Source organism: Clytia hemisphaerica, unplaced genomic scaffold (genome assembly GCF_902728285.1).
Source record: "Clytia hemisphaerica strain Z4C2 unplaced genomic scaffold, Clytia hemisphaerica genome assembly, whole genome shotgun sequence".
NCBI lineage: Eukaryota > Metazoa > Cnidaria > Hydrozoa > Leptothecata > Clytiidae > Clytia > Clytia hemisphaerica.
This window is the reverse complement of record NW_027103598.1, coordinates 839137-853427: the sequence shown is the minus strand read 5'-3', so window position 1 is coordinate 853427 and position 14291 is coordinate 839137. Positions and strand designations below refer to the sequence as shown.

General features: G+C 33.8%; 1 protein-coding gene across 1 annotated transcript in view; it reads left to right on the top strand.

The window, feature by feature from the left end:
* The window catches only part of LOC136801905 (MAP kinase-interacting serine/threonine-protein kinase 1-like), a 35608-nt gene that overhangs the window by 5814 nt on the left and 15503 nt on the right, over window positions 1-14291 (top strand). The window contains exons 2-9 of the mRNA XM_067058585.1: window positions 8789-8910; window positions 12230-12328; window positions 12570-12667; window positions 13017-13096; window positions 13363-13404; window positions 13738-13769; window positions 13972-14076; window positions 14172-14227. Of these exons, the coding sequence (XP_066914686.1) occupies window positions 8793-8910; window positions 12230-12328; window positions 12570-12667; window positions 13017-13096; window positions 13363-13404; window positions 13738-13769; window positions 13972-14076; window positions 14172-14227 (630 nt within the window). The 5' untranslated portion in view covers window positions 8789-8792. The remainder of the gene's footprint in view (window positions 1-8788; window positions 8911-12229; window positions 12329-12569; window positions 12668-13016; window positions 13097-13362; window positions 13405-13737; window positions 13770-13971; window positions 14077-14171; window positions 14228-14291) is intronic.

Here is a 14291-nt window from a genome sequence, read left to right as displayed (position 1 = left end):
AGGGAATTGCCTGACAGTTCAATAGTCGTTTAGGAGAGCGCAATCAAATGTCTTTTGAATAACAAATTACTCCACGTACAGTAGAGCACACACAGTTGTATTTTTGCTTTCATAAACTCAGCATTTGAACACAAATGAGCCACAATATCTGCAACAGAGACCATGACAAATAGAATTTCACTGCTAGAGCGCCCTTTGAAATTTTTTTGTTCGGATGACGTCACACGCTCCATTGTGTTGCTGGAAATTTCTTCTTCTTCAATTTCAAATAAGGCAAGTTGGGGGAAATTCGAAAATTGTATCAAAATTTAGCTCATGAAAGCAGCCATTCAAATCTACAAACTTTGCAAGCCCCACCAGTGTTGCACTCTAAAACAGCTCTCTTGAAAATTTTTAGAACCTGTCAATCTGCCGGATGCGCCACAAAAAAGTTTCTCTTTTTAAAACTAATTTTTTAGAAATCTAAAAATGTTAAAAGAACCACTCCTATTTCATTGGAAAGAAGAAAGATATACTTAAATTTTGATGGGCCATTTTTTTTTTTGATTTCTCTTTAATCACCATAAATGGTATATGTATAGAAAAAAAAAAAACATCTTTAATACAATATTTACAGTTATCATTTTTGTTGAAAAAAATACTAGTTTGCAGTTATGAGGTTAATGCTAATGCGAGCAATGAGGCGGGAACGTAAGACAGAGGGCGGACAACCGAAATTGTCCCGCCCCTGTGATCAAAAGTTATCCTCAATTGAATAAAAAAGTTACTTTCAAAAAGTGCTCAAAAACTTTGAAAATCGACCTATCAAATTTTTATATTAAAATTGGCAATGCCAATATTTGTTACATGATTAAAAGCATTTTTCAGTAATTAGTATATGTAATCACATGATAACGAGTGCAATTCGAATATAATTGCACGAGTGATTTTTTTGTTATTAATTTTCCGAGTCCGAAAGGACGAGGAAAATTCAAAACAAAAAAATCACGAGTGCAATTTTCGAATTGTACGAGTTATTATGTGATTACGAGCTAATCGCACAATGGCTTTCACTACTTTTTCCCAGTTAGGAAAATAAATTACAGAAATTACACTGAGAGTTTCATATTTTTCTCTTCTCTTTATGTCTTTCTTTTATTGTTGTTTATTGATTTTCTTTCTCACAAAATAAATTTCGAATGCAATTAAAACGTTCGATGCAAAAAAAATGTAAGAAAAAAACATTAAAATCAATTTTGTAAAAATTGGCGCGGCATTGGAGAGTGTGATTAACGATTAATTGCTCTCTTTGAGGCCGTGCCAAATAAGAAAAAATAACCCATCGTGCGATTAAAACACATTACTTTCAAAACTGAAAGGCCTGAAAGGATCTTTATCAAAAGTCAAAATCACTTTATTCTACTTTTACTGAAAAATTTCTCTGAGTTTTGGTTTTAGATTGGATAAAGTCTATGTAAGGCTGGATCTCGAAACCCATAAATTTGATGTATTTTTATAAATTTTACCAGATTATTTTTGTCTTTTTCAACAAATTTTCTGCTCTTTATTGAAGTTCAACCTTTCTTTATATAGCAAAAGTCATTTTTAATGACTGAAACGCAGATATTTCTGTTTCTATTTTCTGCTTCTATTTAATTTGATAGGTCCATTTTTTACGTTTTCAAACACTTTTAGAAGGTAACTTATTTATTAATTGAGCATAACTTTTGATCTAATGAATCGAATTTAATAAATGACCCATTAAAATTTAAGTTTATCTTTTTTCTTTCCAATGAAATAGGAGTGGCTCTTTAAAAATTTTTTAGATTTTGAGAAAATTAGTTTTAAGGAGAGAAACTTTTTTGTGGCGCACCCGGTATATCCACTTGCACTGACAGCATCCTATTGAGTATGAAAAACATTTTATTGTAAATATGTACACTTCTCATATTTTGTGTGATTTCTTTCATAATTTGAGTGTCACTTTGTCAATATTTGGTTTTGATGATTTGTCTTTGAAAATTCTCTTAAATATTCGAGGACAAGAACCTTTTACAGTTTAGGGATGGTGGCTGGAAGTTTGGAAGTGGATATAGTCAGGGAGCAGATCGTTAATAAAATCTAATAATACTCAGGACTTTCTGAAACTTTCAGAAATGACTAAGTGGATCTAAAAGGTCTTAAAAACTGTTTATTTACCTTTTGAATTTACTTGATGAGCTCTGCATGAATAAAAAGCTTATTTAAGGGCTAATCCACATTTGACCATCCTTGATATCTCAGTTTTGCTAAATACGGTTACTTAGTAATGCTGACATACCTCGTCTAATTCTGTCATACTAGCTGCATCACAAAAAGTTTCTCTCTTTAAAGTTTATTTACTCAAGGTCTAAAAATTTTGAAAGAAAGATTTTTTTTTCATCAAAAGATAAACTTAAATTTTGGTCATTTATTGAAATTGGCGAAAATAGATCAAAATTTATGCTCAATTGAATAAAAAGGTTACTTTCAGAGAGTGCTCCAAAACGTTGAAAATTGACCTATCAAATTAAACAAAATCATAATTATATGGTACATCAGTATTTTCCTTTCATTCCATTGTCGTGTTCGACAATCAATAATATTTTCAAATCAATAACTGATTGATATCAAATCAATGGATTTGATTTGATATCGATTGATTTCCATAATCAAAACTCAGAACTTTTAAGAGAGGCTTAATGCCTATTGATTGATCCATTATTCATCAATTAACTTTAAAATTATCGATTGACCACAATCGATAGCCAAATGATGAAAAAATGCTCAATCCATACTCAAGATTTTAGAATAGGCTGGATTGTCTATCGATTGAGAAAAGTGATTGATTGTATCAATTGGGAGATTCTGTGAATTGGATTACAATTATATTTTTATTTGCGAGGCTTTAGCCATTAATCTTACATTTTATTTTAATTTACTTTATAGAGGTTTTACAGATTTTCCAAAGTTAGTTTCTGCTCGCAAAAGTTTCTTTGCCTAAAGTAGTTGACACCAATAAAACTAGGTGATTTCACTAGTAGTGCTTTTTAGTGTTATTTTATAAACTTACTACTTGAACCATTTTAAACTTAAAAATCTGAGTTTTAGCTAATAAACCTAAGAAAGATGTTCAAGAAGCCGTGATTTTGAGAAAAATAACTGAAATAAAGGGAGGCAAAATATAATTTATATCTTTGTTTGACATCCTTGAGAAACCAGTTGTAACCTTCCTGTTGATCGATCTGTAAATTACATAGTTTAGGAATTTTCTTATAGAAAACACCGCTTCAACCTCGTCTTCGTATATCCCAGGCTTTATTTACAAGGGGCAAGGGAAAAGGGTTCTGGAGCTGGCAGTGGAGTACATTTGAACGGAAGGCTATTTTTATCAATACTCAAGGATTGATCAGAGGAATCATGATTTTTGCCAGAGGTGTTTTCTTTTTATTTTTAGACATTTATTCAACTCAAAGGTACTCTTTGGCCTTTGCTTTTGGAAGGGTAATGATAATTTTTGTCAAGTGCATTGGGAGTAAAGTAGATCATGCGTAGAATTGATAATAGAGGATAGTAAAGTTTGTCTATTATAGCCGAATAACAGGATATGTTAATGGTATAAATTTTGCCTTATTACTCAACTATAGTGAAAACTAAAAATTTGATTTTATTCATTTTTGATGTTTTGTTGTCTTCTTTGCACCATGTACTTGTGGTAAAGTAAAAAAAATCAAATTTCAATTTCCAGCATTTAACTCTGGTAACTTATGGCATGTCTTAAAAACTGAAAATTACCATAATTTTTAGATCACATTAGCCGACAGAAAACAACCAAACAAATGACTGAACATGAAGGTTCACTGATTTTCGTGAAAAACCGTAAAAACTGATTATGAGGTCATAATCAATGACATCATAAAAACTAAAAATTTAATTTCTCAAGAATGGTTTATCTAATTGTATTCAAACTTTCACTAAAGATGTATCTCACTATAGTCGATCATTTGAAAAATTTTTTGATGATGTCAGCAGAAATTATTAAAAAACGTTAAATCTAATTCTTTGCTGATGTAATCAGAATTTCGAAATTTTTTTTTTCAAATGATCAACTTTGGTAGGATACGTCTTCTTTGGTGAAAGTTTGAAAACAATTGGATAAACAAAACAAATTATACTTCCTTTCACCGCAAACCTTGGTTTGAAGTACCATGGAAACCCATTTTGAATTGTCTTACACATTTTTAATACCTACTTTGGAGGTCCTTTCAATCAACCGTTTTCTGTTATTAAGTAGTTTTAGTAGTAGTAGTAGTAAAGTTGTTTGTAAAATGACGCAAAGAAGGGAGCACAAAACTGTTTTGGTGTTTTTCCTCTTTTTAGCTGAAAACTGCTAATTTAAGGTGAAAAGAGGCAAAGGGGCGCCAAATTTAATAATCAAAGGCGCCTTTTTCTGACTCTTTTCTTTCGAGTCTCTCAAAAAATTGGCCGCTGAGGGTAACCATGCTACTGCAAGCAAGGGCTTTCCATTTTTATATTTTCAGAGGATGAAAAGTTTGAGCCTAAATGTTTAAAGTGTTCAACTTTTTTTAAATCTTAAAAGCCTGAGCTGAAACCATTTTGATTTCATCAAAATTCATTAGCTTTTTTAGGGTAAGAGATTTTGTGAGCTAGTTTCAAAAAATATCTTAGCGATTCCTGTGGCAGGTATTATAAGTAAGTTTCATTCTGCAATCTGCAGATAATTGAGTAATTTTCTTTGAAAGTTTGATTGAACTGTTTGAATCAAGTTTCTCAAAAGCTTTGAAATACGTCTGACCAAAGTATTTTTAATTGGGTACAACTATGTAAAATTTCCAAATCCAGAGGAAAAGAAGTTTTACAAAAACTTTTACTGTATATGCAAAACTTTAACATCTCTTAGTAGGGGAAATTTGTTCGTTTTTTTGATTGCTCGATTTTTTTAGTCAAAACACTTGTTATACATTTTTGGAAAGCTAAAGGGTAGGGGGATCAAAATAACTTGGGTGCCAATTTTTTTTCAGACACTTTCGTGTGATTTTTGGACAAATATGACGGTATCAGGCAAAAATTATAGGGCCAAAAATTAATGAAAATTTTAGCTTGAGAAAATATCTTGTACATTTTTGGAAAGCTCTCAAAAAATTAAGATTAGAGATATATTGCGAGTATAGATGATTTCAGTACCTAATTCGAGATATTAACCCTTAAAAACAGTGTTTTTCAGCCAGAAACAGCTGTTTTGTCCAGTTCCAGCTTTTTAAAGCGGAGAAACTTTGAATATAAAAGAGTTGTGTGTTAAAGTGATAAGAGAAAGAAAATTTGAAAATTTAAATCGCAACAAAATGAGTGACAAAAAAAGTAAGAGTGTAAAAAAATAGAAAATACAAGAAAAGAAGACTAGAGGAAGGGTCAGCTCTAAGAATTAGTATGGCGAAATTCCAGGAAATTCCTGATTTTCCTGATTTTCACCTTCATGAAGGCTTTTCTGCAGTCAGCGGTGTCTTTTTTCCATGCATGAAAGTACTAGTTACTCCTCCACCTCCAATTTAATCGAAATTATAGCATATGTATTAAAACACTTGGGAAAAAACGGTATTTGATAAAAGATTTGGGGTGGGGGGGGGGGGGTCATATTCCAAATAATGGGGGCACCACCAAATTGACTTTTGTCCCTGCAGAAAGATTTTCCCACAACGCTACTGCTTCCAGCTCATGAAGAATTCTTGGAACTATGTTTGTAGTTGAACGAAAGAATGCCTCGCTAGAAAGTACAACATTTAATTGCAACCAGAACCCGAACTTGGTGAATATCACGAGTATATTTTGTTGATAACGGGTTATTTTGAATCTCTTTACTTGGTAGTTATGATTAGTGTACAATTGTTTTCTCTTTAAATACTTTCTGTAATTCTTGACATACTTATACTGGAAGGAAAATCTTTGAATGACAAACTCACATGCCCAATTTTTAATTTCGCATAGCGAAAGTATTACGATAGTAGGGTGGGCCGTCAAATGTCAAAGTCAGAAAATTCAAGATGTAGTGTTTTTTTATGAAAATTTAACCTATTGTGAGGCATTCTGCGCAATTTTTAAGGTCAGAAGTCCAAAATTGATTCGCACTATAGGCAAAAATTGGAGAAAGTGGCATTTTCAGTCCTTTTCAGGCCTGTAAACATGTCGAAACTATTGCAAATCTTATTTTTTTCATTTGCTGTACTAAATTTTATGAAGAAACAACAAAATAATCATATTGGATTGAAAAATTGCGCCCATTGGAGCCCCTAAATGAGCCGTTTTAAGCCAATTTTGGGTGGCAAAATGCTTTTTAAGGCCAATTTTGCAAGTTCATAAAACTTTAAACTGATTGATTCACACGTCTGAAATTTTCAGAGATGGAAGTCTCCAATGAAGCCTTTAAGCAAAGTGAATTTCAAGTTTTTTCACTTTTTTCAAAAATTCATAATGGCATCTTCAAAAATCGCTTTTTAGCAAAAAAAAAATCATATTTATCAAAAAATAGCATTTTTTAAGGCAAGCTTCTACAAACTGGAGTTCAAATGCTGACTGAAATCCCTGCTAAGAGCTATTTCTCAGGCAAAAACCCAAATTTGGACTGAAAAAATCTCTAAAATGACAATAGACATGGGCCCGAATTTTCTTGCAATGATAGTATTCTGGAAATACTGCAGGAAAATCAAAGTCATCTGGGCTTGGGATTTGGGTATATCCACCATTTTGGAATTGAAATTCCTGCTGAAACGCAATATTTCAAGCAAAAATCCAATTTTTGACTGGAAAAATCTTAAAAATGAGAAAAGACATGGGCCCGAATTTTCTTGTAGTGATAGTCTTCTGGAAATACTCCAGGGAAATCAAAATCATTTGGGTTTAGGATTTGGGTATATCCGCCATTATGGAATTGAAATCTGTGCTAAAACTGGCTAAATTGCAACATTCCTAGCAAAAATCCCATTTTGACTTAAAAACTGCTCTAAAATGGCAAGTGATAATGACGGTGATATACCTTTCGGTAATTAGTTCTTACAAAGTAAACAAGCGATGGCACACAATATGAGCACATTTATTTTTCTTATAAGCATATACTTTATAAGAATCAAATCAATAACTCTTTATAAACGGTGATATACCTTTGGTAATTAGTTCTTACAAAGGGCTACAAAGTAAACAAGGGAAGGCGCACAATATGAGCATATTCATTTTTCTTATAAGCATTTACTTTATAAGAATCAAATCAATAACTTTTGATAGACGCGGTGATATTACCTTTGTTTTTATTAGTTCTTAAAAATTAAACAACAATTGTTCTTAAATTGGTCTCTTTTTTTAGCGATTTTAAACCTCGTTGTTCTTGTAAAATTGTTATATCAAGGCTCGATGTAAAGTAGATTTCAAATTGACTTCAATCTCTACTTCTTGTTTTTCCTATGTAGTTTAAATTCTAGGCGAAATTTTCGACTTCAAGTCGTCTTGTTTGTATTTATGTTAACCTTCACCCATCAGTCAAGCACAGACCTGAATTTTTAACTCTGGGATCTCTCAGCATTTCAACACCATAAATAAAGTGACATAACTGCAAAAAGACCCTTTATAAACATTCTTGGTATGTAAACAGTGATGACAAAAAATTCCCTATTTTGGAGTCGATGATTAATTAAACTGGATGATGGTCAATATAGATACAGATCCGCATGCATTATGTAGTCCATTGAGATTTCAAGACAGTTTTTGCCAAGCTGGCGAAGCTTTTTTATGGGTAGGCTTACTAGGAGCCTTTAGAAAATCAATTTTGACAAATACTCACTTTACAATGTGAACCTTGAAGAGTATGGGTATTTTGTCTAATTTTATCAACTTAATCTCAATGAAAAACTTTTTAAATTTCATACTGGTTTGATGTCAACTTTTTTGATTTCAGAAGATTTTGATTTGTTTGATTTCATTTGAATAGTATTGAAATCTTGCCATGCAAATCCTAATTACTATGCCTCTATGATGTAGTAAGTAGGATTCCCGTTTGCTAAGGTTTCCAGATAACATTAATTTTTTTAGTTTTTCTTACTCAGCCGAAAAGGGCCAAAAGTGCCGAAACAGGGGGGGGGGGCACGCAGTTACTACAAGACATGATGTGTAGTAAGTGCTTTTTCAACACTTTTTTTCAGGACCACCACCCTTTGCAGTTACTACACCTTGTTAGTAACTGTTTTCAGAAAAGATTTCCAGGTACCACCCCTGTTTTTGAGTGACATCATCAAAAACATGCTCGAAATTACCCTAAATTGCGATTATTTTTCAACCTAACTAAAGCCATTTTTGTGCTAGATTTTCTTTTAATTTACTTGGTAACAGCTGTTGAGAACATTTTTAATGATAATTAGGGAAAGCATAATTTCAAAGTTGGGTCTGAGGAAAATTTCAAATTTTTTTTCGTCCATTTATAACAAAAATATTCTTTTTACAAAGAATTTTTTCACAAAAAAATTCATTTTTGGTGAAAAATTTTGAAAGTTCTTTAAAAAGAATTAAAATATAAGCACTTACTACACCAAAAGTGCTAGCGTTAGTGTTTGGCACCACCCCAAACAGCAGTTACTACACTGTGTAGTAACTGTTTTCATAACTTCTGAATACAGTACCACCACGGTAGTAAGTGTCATATACTGTCTTGTAGTAACTGCGTGCCCCCCCCCCCTGGCCGAAAACATTTATTTTGTTCTTTCATGAATTTTTTTTTTCTTTGCTTATACAGTGTGATGGAGAGTGGTTGGATGTTTCCTGCAACTTACAAGGATTGGCAAGATCAGACATACCAGAAGAACAACAAGAACACAAGCCCAATCAACCTTGATCCCAACGAAGAACTCTCCAACGGTAAATCAATGTCTTTGTCCTTTGATCACTTCATTGAGACTCAATATTTAATATGATTATATTGATACAAAGGCCTGTTGCTTTTGCTATCCACAAAACTGGTTCTAATGTCCCGTTCAGTTCAAGGATAGCCGATTTGGATTTGATTTTACCTCAAGAATGTTTTTGTATGGCGAGGACGGGAAAAACGGCTTGGTGGGTTAGTTTTAGCTAAAATATAGATTATACAACCAGTGAAACTGTTTAAGATTATGAGTGATCTGAAGCAGAGTTCGGGTGATGCATACAGCATAGGCTCCATCCCAGATTCTATAAGGAATGGGAATCGTTTCACTTTTCAGACTTTTTAGATATAGGATCGGGATGTAACAAAGCCATGTGGTTCCAATTATGTTACTCGAAAATGCTGAACAATTGCTCTTGCAAGTGGTTGTTACCATGTCTGTATAATACCTTCCACACTTTGGTATTTAAGTAATGTCCCCAATTCTGCTTGCACTGCACGACCTAGTTGGCCCGGGCGAAAGTACATTCACTTGCCAGGGAATCATAGACTAGTAAGCTAGTCGGTTACTTATTACTTATAACCTTATAATAAAACTGTCAATCAAATAATGTAAACACTAATTAAATATTCAGCGCGCGTGAGAGAAAAGGAAAAAATACCGACTAGAAGCTACTTCCAACGCCTTTTTTCTTCACCTAAAATCGTAAGGAGAGACATACAGATTTCTGTATGTCTGACCCGTGCGGGATTGCATTTATTTTTCTTTCTGTTTATTGCGTTTTTGGAAATGCTCACTTATTAATATGTTCCCATGTTTAATGTAACTATGAAATATCATTTAGTCAAAAAAGTAGGATGTATTCTCAAAAACCTAAAAAAAGTTGTATAATTAAACAACGTTTTTTGAGGGAAGTAGCTTCTAGTCGTTGAAATTCAGAAAAGAGACGCAAACTTCACCTCTTCGATTCTTTTTATTGTGAGCTTGATTTTTTGTATATGGGTCTGTTTTTAACGACTAGTTTACTAGTCTAGGGAATCACAGTACCAGGTGATAACCGAACCCTGGTCCTCCTGCACAGAAGTCGAGGACGCAGACCACTACACCACTACGCCTATTTATATCCACTAGCCGGTACTCGGCGTCGCACGCCGGTTAAGCTGTTGCTGAATGTACTAAAAGTCCTTTGGATGTTGAATATCTTAAAAGCACAATCAAATAAAAAATAAGAAATCTTTTCAAAATTTGACTCTAGCCCTCCTCGGGTGGCTTATCTTTTAACCATATTTGGATTGTGTACTGTCCCCGTGACGTAATTTTCAAAATCAAAAAACAAAAATTATCACAAAGAGCATCGTTATTTAAATTATACCGTACCAGAGTAGATACCGTCTACCGTATACCGTCTGCAAGTAGATTTTTGTCTCGCTTCGCTCGCGTTAAATATGTCGTCCAGCTCTCGATACTTTGAAAGAATTGTATGTCATAGTAGAGGAGTGAAATGTAGAAATGACAGCTCTTCAGGAAAAGCGGGAAAGCCACAAAGAATAGTGCAACTTTTTGTTTTTATAGGATTGAATAAAAAATAATAAAACAATTCTAAATTGCTTTTTTTTTAACCACTTTTCGAATTTGTTTTGTTTTCAAAAGAATTCAAATGTTATTGATAAATACAATCGTTAATTACATTCGAAAAAATTAAAACGAAAGAAATGAGAAAAACAAAGAGGTAGGCAAGCCAATGCAGAAACTAAAATTACTCGATGTAGAAGGGCCTTAAATTTCAAAACAAAGGCTGAATAAAGTCTAAACCAGGCAATATCCGATCTATCAATCAAAACAAACTTATAAAGAACAAAAACATTGCTCGCAAAAACGAAAGTGACACACAGAAAACAGATATACAGACTGCGGCTATTGATAAATAGATAAAGTACACCCCAACCTGCAGTGGGTAGTTGATTAGATTTCTGTTTCTATAGGTGGGACCTACTCTTTTTTGTTTGAACTGTCGTAAAAAAACTTTCGAGCACCTTTTTATTTGAATGGTAACTTGCTGATTTGTTACTAACTCGACGGTGAAATTACTTGCACTCTTTGAGGTCGTGACCCTTGCACTGTTGCCTATAATTCTCCTTTTGATTCTGTATTAGCTTTCCCATTGCGCAATCCTTACGTAATCATTGTTGAATAAAGTTGCTAACACTTTTTGTGGGAAGTAATAGAAAGACTTTTTTATTGAGGGAATAACAGAAAATGTACAGCAAAATGACCATGGATATTTTTGAAGGTGATGTTTCCCCTTCGTTACTTTTACCAATCCATGTTATTAATCCACAAAATATTACGGAAGTATCAGTACCTATTTGCTATATCTTGGTGTTTGTATTTAAAGTGCTAGTTTACTAGTTTACGTACTTTAACGACCCGTTTTTTGCGCGTAACTATGGTTATTCATATATTTTCGGATTTCTGGATACCAAGGCTCGTATTGTTTATTTCATACCTCCAAGTATACAATGAAGTATAGAAATAATTATGCGCAGTGCTTATCAATTTTGATTGCCGTCCACGATCCCACCATGCATGTGGAAGAGGTGAGAGTGCGATGGCCTTGTTCCCTAGTGGTTCAAGCCGGATTAACGTACTCGATCCAGAGAAAATGAGTATCAGTCTCTCAAAAACTGATAGACAGTATACTCAATAGCGTAAAGACGGCTCTAAGGAGAAAGCTCAATAGAGAACCGTGCATCCCATGTTAGGAGAAGCCAGTCATCACCATAAGAAGTATACAATGTTTCACAAACTTAACAGAAACTTACTCTCAATTATGAATTCCAATTCCCGACAGTTCCCGAAAGCCAAAAACCATCAGGAAGTTTGATTTTCTTGAGAGTTCAATTATTGATCACCCATAGTAAATAAACGGGTAGATGATTTGTGGTTATGAAACAGTAACTACAAAACTGTTTTTTAGTCGGAAGTTTGCCAAGTATTGCAAAAGAAAGTTGTTATCAGAAGACAATATATTAAAGCGAGCTTGTCTTTTCTAAAAATGCCAGGTGAATGTTTTTGAGATTTTGAAGAGAATAATTTTGCGATGACTCTCAATGAACACTGACCCGTCCATAAGAATAACATGATGACATGATGAGAAGGTTCAACATGGCTGTGACATCCGGGTGATCTATTTAAGCGTTGGTTGTTTGTTTAGTGATCTGAAAAAGTTGAGAACTATTCCTTTTTATGCTTTCCTACTCTTTCTTTCTTTCGCTCTTTCAACCCATCTTACTCTGATATATTTTCATTTGCAGACCTTTTGTACTCACAACCGATGATCCCTGAGAACGAGAAGAAGCCAAAGAAAAAGAAAAAGCGCAGACCTGACTCCACACAACCAACCACTTTTCTAGGTACGTTCATTATAGAGATAAAAATAAATCAGTTTCCCAACGTTAACTTTTAATTGGAATCTTTCCTTGATGAGCATATTTTAGTTTTTTGTTGAACCTTCCTTTGAAAATTCTTCTTAGCATATCATTTTTGTTGTTAAGCATCAGGTTGTTGACAAGTAGCTCGTTAGTCATACGGCCCCATGCTAGGAAGGTTTTTCATACATTGAGTTTGATACAAATTTTCCATTACGACCACCAGACAAATACACACTGTATCCAGAAGTACTTGGCCAAGGCGCTAATTCATTGGTCACCGTCGCTGAAGAAAAATCATCACAGAAAAGTTATGCTGTCAAGGTATACCATTCTGCTGCTTCATTTTGATGGGAATCTTGCTTAGTTGAGTACCCTCGACCAAAGAATCGATGGAAATGTTGCAATTGGAATCTTTGCCAAACTTTCAGTTCAACTCATTTAATTTTTAAAATGATGTTTGAGAAAGGGGGAAAGTTTTGCAAAGATCCTACCTTGAGAACATTTCCATAACTCCTTTGATCGATTATTAATACTTTTCCTAGACATCCTTTCGCTCCATTTTACGACCAAAATGTTCAGTCTTCTTCAACTAATAAGCTCAGCAGACACCAACTATGATATCAGCCAGTTAGAAAAACTATTCATTTTCGTTGTCTTGCATTGTCTACAGATCATTGAGAAAACTGAAGGCTATGATCGAATTCGTGTTCTCCGTGAAATCGACCTCCTCCATTTCTTATCAGAATGTCCGTAAGTATCCTCTCTCTCTCTCTTGTGCATTGCTTTGCATTGATGGTTCAGATTTTATTCGCGATTTCTTGTGGGTCTTCCTTAAGGATTAAGTTAGGATGGGTTTGTCGCAGGGAAGAAATTTTAGAATCGACTTTAGATAACAATAGCATGTAGTCCGAAAGCTATGGCGAAAACCTTGGAAAGTTCACTCTTTCTAAACTTATGTACACCCTTTTGTTTTGAAAGGTTGAAGTATTGACCATTTTGTTTATTTCTTTTTTCAGAAACATCCTGAAACTTCGAGATTCTTACGAAGATAGTACCAGGTTATTTTTCGCTTTCTTTCTCATTCCTTTGAAGCTAGTGCTTGATTTATTTCATCAATATTGTATCATGGATGAATAGTGAAGTTTCAATACTCCAACAATTTTCATTTTAAGCGAATTTTTAGACTGAGATCTTTAGCTTGTTTTCTCCATTTTTTAATATGCTCCAAGTTGATTCAGGGGTTAAAGAGGAAACCTTGACAGCGATGAAGTTTTCCCCGACGAAAAACTTTTTGGTCGATTTTGTGATGACAAACTTTTGAGAAAAGTGACAAAATCCTGATTACTTGGGTAGTATAATTTTGATCTTTGATCTTTTTCATCTGCTTTTAGGTTTTACCTGGTTTTTGAGCGAATGGAAGGAGGTATAATGATGAATCTTTCTGTAATAAAAAATAGCGTTGATTTCAAGCTTGGGTACCATTTACATTGATCATCTCGACAGCTAAACACCCTTAAACAGCATCTTTATTTGTTTTGGTACGAAATCTTAAACCTATAGCAGATGCTGTACTTACCGAAGAATTTGTCAAATTTGATCAATTATTTTGACTTTTTTATTTTCAGGTCCTCTTTTGAAGCATATTGAACAAAAGACACATTTCACGGAGAAAGAAGCGAGCTTGGTGGTCAAAGACATCGCTGCTGCTCTCAAATTCCTTCATGACAAAGGTGTGTAATATTTTGGTGTGGTAAATTCGTTTAAAAAAGCACCAGCTCTATTTCAAACTCGTCCTAACTACGCTGTTTCCACCTTTTCGTTGTAGGGATAGCTCACCGTGACTTGAAACCAGACAACATTTTATGCGTCAATGAAAACCAGGTACTCAATCCTTTGACAATCACGTCTTTAATTGTGTTTCCCATTTTTTGGGAGTTTCAGTATT